Here is a 6802-nt window from a genome sequence, read left to right on the forward strand (position 1 = left end):
GACCGTTCGGAGCAGAACTAGCACATCGTTTCCTGTTTTCAATATCGTTTTTAATGGGTATACAAGAAAGAACAGATTCTAGGTTCAATACAATAAATATTTCCTCCGCTCGTTCCCAATCACGCGTCAATCCCTCTTCCCTACGTTCCCAATTCCCGCAGAGTGAAGTTACGTTTCGATGTTTTGCTTTTTCTCCTTAATAGTTTTTGTGTGTTTTTTTGTGTTTATATCGAAAGGCATAGAGTAATAGGCAATGAAACTACAACGCAAAAAAGGGGGGATACTATCCTAGCCTTCCTCAGTCCTTCTTGGGCGTGGGACGCGAATGTTCCACAGTTTTTTCGTAGGTTGCGAATGGAACAAGTTGTAAACGGTACACGGTACACATACGTATATATCTGTGCGTAACTATAAATAATACAATTATAAGACATTGTCAGCGCTTACAAATCAAGCTGTGTCTTTTCACAGCAACGGAGCGAGCAGTGAATGTGATGCGATCATGTTAAAGTTCGTCGTCATGTGTGTTGCGGATTGAAGAGGGTTAGTAAAAGTCTTGGTCAGGTCGTGTCTAAGCTCTGAGAGGGCTGATGATGGCACAGTGAAGTTAGTAAGTCGAACACAGTTTGACCGAACACAGATACGCTTCCGCCTGCGGTCGTCGTGTTTTGCACAAACAAACAAAAAACTATAACCAAAAGTGTGAATGCAAAAAGTTCCATTTTACCTATCTATTCAACTTGTTCATTCGAATGTTGTCTTCTCTATCGCTCCGCTCTCTATCCGTTTCCATCAAATTACCCTACTCCATGGTCCTACTTTTAATTCACCGTTCTTTTTTCTTTTGTTTTTTAAACGCTACACACATGCTTAAAAGCTAACGCTAAACCAATCAACGTTACAGATGAGCGCGAGCGCGCGCCGCAACACGTGATTCTAAATAATCAGAAACGATTGTTAAACGGTAATACAATGACAAACCAACAGTGTGTAAAAAGACCTAGTTTTACGTCGGATGTGTTCTGATTGGACATAATAATACCGAAGAAGAACGTGGCACGCGTGATTATGCACGATTGTTTTCTTGCTTATTTAACACGACTAATTGATTGCTTGCTGTTGTTGTTGTTGTTGTTGCTTGGGGGTGTTTTGGCCAGACGTGATTATTCAGTGTATCTTCTGATTCTGATTAGCGATTCGTGAAGAGCCCCCGTCCGATTGGGTGAAAGGGGTTTTAACTTAATTAGTAATAAAACACACATTGTCATTACGTTTTCATGTGATGAAAGGGCACTAAAACATCCTCCCTCTTGCTGGCTTAATACATCTGTTTGTGTGTGAGTTAAGGGACGCATGTAAGCGTTTTTTTGTTGTTGCAATTAAACCTTCGCTTTAGTGTACGCTGCTCTGAATTATCTTGGATAACATGTTGAATTTTGGTATATCTTTTCCTGTTCACTGCAGCCACTGCAGCTGTTCGAGTGTGTGTGTCTGTTAACCTATAAATGTGGCTTATCTTCATATATATATTTTTTAAATTCAATTATTCATTGATAAGCATTGTATGCTGCGATAGAACGAAACAAAAAATTACTTTGGGCTTAATGATTAAAACAAAAAACAGACAAATTAAAAACAAAACACCAGACAAACGCGAATCTCTTCTGTAAAGCACAGCTGCGTCGCATCCGCGCGGCTCCTAGAATAATGTATTAACTGTTATTAAAACTCCCGTCCAGGTGTTTTGCTTTATCAGCCTTTTTGCTTAAGAAAGTTGTTTTAGGAACAACGCTATAACGCGCGCACGCACGCACGCACGCAAGCTAGAGCTTTCCTGTTGAATCGTTTTGCATCTTACTTTGCGGTCGTAAAATAAAACGCAACTGTGAACGCCCATTCTTAATCGTTTACCATTCCCCCATCGAGTCTTGTCTGCCTTCCTACTGCTGGTGTTATAAACACGTGAGCGCTTGTAGCGCGTGGCTTCTCATGATCGTTGCATGCATTACGTACATTAAGAACTTCCTAGCGTTCCTTTCCCCCCCTTCAACATGGCTCAACTTTTAGTGGGTTTTGCTTGCTGCAGGTTTTGTTGGCTAGAGTGATTAGAGCTTACCGTTTTCGATACTGTTTTTAACATTGTTGATGCTGCTGCTGCTGAGATCTCGCTGATTCGTTGTTGCCGCAGTGGCGTTGGCCTCTCCATCATTTGGCGTGGTTGTCGTTGTACGATAGGTGTACAAGCTTTGCAGCGGAACGTGCAGCAACTCGATCACTTGTGTGAAGTTTGATTCTATAACCCAAAAGAACAGATCACCGGGTTAGAGTAATTGTGTGCATTACTGGTGTGCGTGTACATTACCATTTTCCGGCGTAATAATACCATGGCGGATGAGAAAATCGATCACCACCGGGCAGCTGGTGGTTTTGAAGTCGGGCATAAACACACGCTCGAGACATTCGTGGGCCGGCAGCAGCTGAAAGTTCTGCACCTCGCCGTCCGAATTGTCAGGCACAAAGTCTTCGGGCAGCTCGAGATCGTACACGAACTCGGTGTTGGGGAACAGGCCCCGTTCGCTTTCGAAGAAGAACGATACGCACCCGGCGGATACGAGATTTTTTATCAAATGCCCCGGTATGGAGGCCTCCTCGGCCGCCTCCTTGATCGCCGTCTCGAGCACACCGAACCCGACCGCCAGCCCGCCGCTCACCATGTTGTCCCACTTGCCGGGCCACGTCTGCTTGGTGTCGGAGCGCTGCTGCAGCCAGATGCAGAGGCCCTTGGTCGGGTGGCGCACGTACCCGTTAATCTCCACGCCGTAGTTGCGCACCCCGAACAGGCACGTGGCCGACCGGTCCATCTTCAGCAGCGAGCCGGTGGACGACTTGACGTCGTAGCACTCATCGCGCCATCCCTTCAGCGCAACAAACATGCCCTGCTCCCGGAACTCGCGCAGTATCCTTTCCACCTGCTCCGAGCGCGTGTTGTAATCCCGAAACGCTGGATTCAATTCGACAATGTTCTGCAAGGGGTGGACAAAACTCAAATTCACATTAGAACTGTGAAGTGCTGGGACTGCCTCGTAAAGTAAAGAAACCCTTCCCCCCTTTCTCGCCCAACACTATCACACAAAAACGATTGTCGAACGCTGGTACAAATTCATCCGTATCATGCTGAGAATGCGCGGTTTTAGCTTATCGCGCATAGACAACCCCAAAAGCCCTTGATAGGGTGTGTATATTATCGTATCGTTCCCTCCCTTGTTAGGCGCGTACCTGCTTGCCATGCTCCGGTGCACGGACGTGAAATACTTCGGGATACTTGAGCAGCTGCTCGATCACATTCTGGCTGACCAGTCCAACCTGATGGCCGTCGACGACGAACGGGCGGCAGTCGCCTTTCATGAAACCTGCAAAAGTCAATGCTCATTAGCGGGATTGGTAGAGAAAAGGGGCAGGAAGTGGTGAAAAGGGGCCGAGAACGAAGCGGCATGATTAGAATGGGTACGTAACAGATGGCAAAGCGATTAGCGGCGTTGCGTGTTCTAAAGCGCCACGTTGGAATGCCATGCTTCTCTAACACCACCACCACGCTACGTTGTGTGGCGGCAACACTAGCGGAGAAAAGTAAACAGTTGTTTATCGTTTTTGTCAAACAGCTGATAAACGCAACTCGAACTTTTCATAGCTGAACTTTACGAACGCGAAGGGACGTCGGTCGCTTGGGTGTGTGGCTGGCGCTGGCGCCTCCTCGTTCTGGTGTACGCACCGATCCGCGCGCGAGGTGTTCAACCGCGAGGGTCACACACACACACACACACACGCAGCGCACGAGGTGGGATGTTTTGGGGACGAAAATGTCGTGGCAGTAGAGCGTGACGTGACGCAGTGTTTAATTAGCTTGTTTTCACTCCTGCTAGCCTGCGCTTGGGGCCGTGCCGAGTCCGTGGCATATTTGTTAGGGCAAAGGTTTATTTTAAAATTTCTTCTGTCAATTCGCATTCGCCGCAGCGGGATAGGCGACGATGGGATGGTCGTGCGGTTTTGCAGGTGGGACGGAGCGACCCCCGCTTGCTCGTTGCAATTTTGTGTTTGTGTACACACAGAGCCGTGTTGCTCTTTCCAACACACAAGCATGACGGCGGCAGGTATTGATCTTGGGTCCCCTTTTTTTTTCGAGGGTTAGGTGCGATTTTTACACACGTTCACACTTTTTGGAGCCCACACGAGGTCGCGCATTTCGTCACACACCCATTCTTCACGCCCTTTATCTTGCTATGCTGTGTCCCTCGGTGCTGCCGCTGTCGGTTTTATGCAATCGTTCCTTCACACCGATTGTGACGACGACGACAGAAGCGAATTTTATTGGCCTTTCTGTTCGCGAAAAAGGAAAGCTAAAGCACACCGACCGACGTCACCGGCTCTCCGGGGATCTGCAATAGACACACAGGAAGAAGCCAATAATCACCAACCATCGGCAAACTAGCGCTTACCGTTCAGATAGAAGCAGTTGAACTTGTGGGCAAGCTTCAGCAACCGTGACATCTTTGGATCTGACTGCTGCTGCTGCTGCTGCTGCTGTTGCTGCTGCCCATCACTTGCCGTTGTCATTGTTGATGTTTTGAACGGTTGAGATGCGCCTTGATGTGTGGTGTGCCGTTGTCTTCGTCGTTGTCGTGGTCGTCGTGGTCGTTTCGGATGTTGGCTGGCAAAACACTACACCACCACTGCGGCGCTGCGCTGCCCGTTTGCTTGTGTACGTAGTAGGTACGTCCGCACGCCGTCAGCCACCGCAAGCCGCACTCACATACACACAAGCACACACACACACACACCCAAATGTTCGCTCTTTCGCTTCAGCAGCAGCGCGGTTTGACACACACGGGCGCCGCACGGATGGGAAGAAGAATACCGCGAACTTTATCGACGGAAATGCACCAAAGTGATCCTTTCCTGGCCAGCTGCTTTACGTCGTCTTACGATTATCCTTCGCTGTGGCGCGTTTGTGGTGCCCGCAGAGGGGCAGCTAACCGTGACACACACAATCCTATTAACGCCCTCCTTCGTCAAATGGCGACACTGCTGTGTGCTGCTTTGTTGGTACGTTTTGCATACCGCTTTTTTCCTTCTGTGCTACCTCTCTACGAGTCCAGCGAGCAAAGCAACCCCTGCCGAAACACGTTTTCACACGAATGGTTTTGTGTAGGGCGCGCCAGGGAAAAGCGATTTTCCCGTACAACCCCTTTTTCAACTGTAATGCGATATTGTGAGCCACTTTTTGTCCACACCTAACCGCCCGTGCTCGATAGGCACCTCCCACGGGCTGGTTTCGAGTTTTCCGTGAAAAACCTTAACACACACGCGCACACTTTTGCTTCTGAAAAGCAGGAACGCCTATCAGCCTACTGTGGGCCGTAGGAAAAATAGGTTTTCAAACCCACAAGTGTCGTCAGCAGTCGAGGGCCGCGCGCGCGTCCGTAAGAAGACCGAAGACCGATTTTCCACTGCAAATCCCGCAATGGAACGCACGCACTTTCCCGACCTCAGCCGGCTTTTGCTGCTTGCTACTGCTGCTGCTACTGCTGCTTCACGAATTCACGGTTTGCTCTCTCGCACGGGTCTCTCGCGAGTTGGGGGTTTGAAATTGTTCTTTCGAGCGCCACGGCCGCTGCTTGCCATATGCGTGTCTCTCTGTGTGTTTCACCCCTGCAACGATAAAAATCGTTCAGCACAGGTGTGTGCAACTGTGGCGAACGTGTTTCCCACACGATTTCGATGAGAGACACTTTTTTCCAGGAACAGGACTTGCTAAGCGTTGTTGAGGTAAGGTACGCAGAAAAGGAAAATTTCTGCTGGAAAATTACGTAGTGTGGCAAAGGAAAAATATGGTTTTTTTGTTGCTGCAAAACGAGTCTGACGCCTCTGGCTGTATGGGAATATAGTTCGGTTTATAAGCTGCAGTTGATCGTTTGACTTGAGTTAGAAGCAAAGTGCGATTCAACTCGAATGTCCGTTGCTCATTCCAATAGGAATATCCAATTGGAAAATGCTGTATCGTTTGTGAGTTTTATTCTACTGGAATTTCTATTTAGCTTTTGAATTCTGTCGACGTTTATCGCAAGTAATATTAGTATTAATTTAATAATAGTAACAAAAAGTTGTACAAAATGTTTGAGAAATAAATAAATAAATTATTCAAAAGGTAGTTGAAAATCCCTACCACTTTCTGCGTTTGCAGAGCGCCCATAGAGACACTTTTTTATGTTTAAACTCTCATTCTCTCTCGGCTCTCAAATTTCGGTTTAAAAAAACAACATATTAGACGATATTTGCCATATCGATTTTTTCCAGATGACCCGTTTATGAGTTTCTTTGTTATGCTCCGCTTCCTTCCACAGCATATACCCACACACCACAACATGGGCTGGTGGTGTGAAATTCAGTCACGACGCAAAAGAGGGGGGGCAGCTGGAATATATGGTGAGGCGCATTATCTTTCGCCCAGTTTATGCTGCGAGGCGCGATATCGCCGAATTTCGTCATATTTCGTAGTTTTCGTTAGGTTTATCAGGGGTTGGTCCGGTTGAAGACACACAAGGGCTGACGGAGGGAAGTAAACAACGCGATGCAATTCGAGCCACACACACACACACGCGCACAATCTCATTTCTAACCAGCATTTGACCAGCGTGTGGTGGTGGTGGTAGTAGGATCGATACAACAAAGGCTCTCTTGTTTATGTGCGCGGGCGTGCGCGCGCGCTCCTGCTCTGGGGCTGCAAACCATTGGTTGCTGGGATCGG

General features: G+C 47.8%; 2 protein-coding genes across 4 annotated transcripts in view; both read right to left on the reverse strand.

The window, feature by feature from the left end:
• The window catches only part of LOC120955281 (inactive selenide, water dikinase-like protein), a 125159-nt gene that overhangs the window by 5777 nt on the left and 112580 nt on the right, over window positions 1-6802 (reverse strand). The window lies entirely within an intron of this gene.
• LOC120955915 (uncharacterized) lies at window positions 29-5691 on the reverse strand. 3 transcript variants are annotated; one of them, XM_040377145.2, is made up of 5 exons: window positions 4494-4590; window positions 4252-4433; window positions 3277-3410; window positions 2363-3023; window positions 29-2293 (listed from the first exon to the last, which is right to left on the reverse strand). In XM_040377145.2, the coding sequence occupies exons 2-5, from the start codon at window positions 4253-4255 to the stop codon at window positions 2106-2108; spliced, it is 987 nt and encodes a 328-aa protein (XP_040233079.1). In that variant the 5' UTR covers window positions 4256-4433; window positions 4494-4590; the 3' UTR covers window positions 29-2105. The 3 variants fall into 3 exon arrangements, with proteins under 3 accessions (XP_040233079.1, XP_040233078.2, XP_040233080.1); XM_040377144.2 differs by lacking the exon at window positions 4252-4433 and having other exon boundaries at window positions 4494-5691; XM_040377146.2 differs by lacking the exons at window positions 4252-4433; window positions 4494-4590 and adding an exon at window positions 3514-4245.

The sequence above is a fragment of the Anopheles coluzzii genome, chromosome 3 (assembly GCF_943734685.1).
Source record: "Anopheles coluzzii chromosome 3, AcolN3, whole genome shotgun sequence".
Taxonomy (NCBI): Eukaryota; Metazoa; Arthropoda; class Insecta; order Diptera; family Culicidae; genus Anopheles; species Anopheles coluzzii.

Bases quoted from the DNA above. Each gene is read 5' to 3' on its own strand.
- LOC120955915 (XM_040377144.2), bottom strand. From the start codon at position 4,611: ATGACAACGGCAAGTGATGGGCAGCAGCAACAGCAGCAGCAGCAGCAG. The intron at 3,024-3,276 runs GTACGCGCCTAA...CACCCCTTGCAG, and splicing joins CACCGGAGCATGGCAAGCAG to AACATTGTCGAATTGAATCC. The intron at 2,294-2,362 runs GTAATGTACACG...TTTGGGTTATAG, and splicing joins TATTATTACGCCGGAAAATG to AATCAAACTTCACACAAGTG.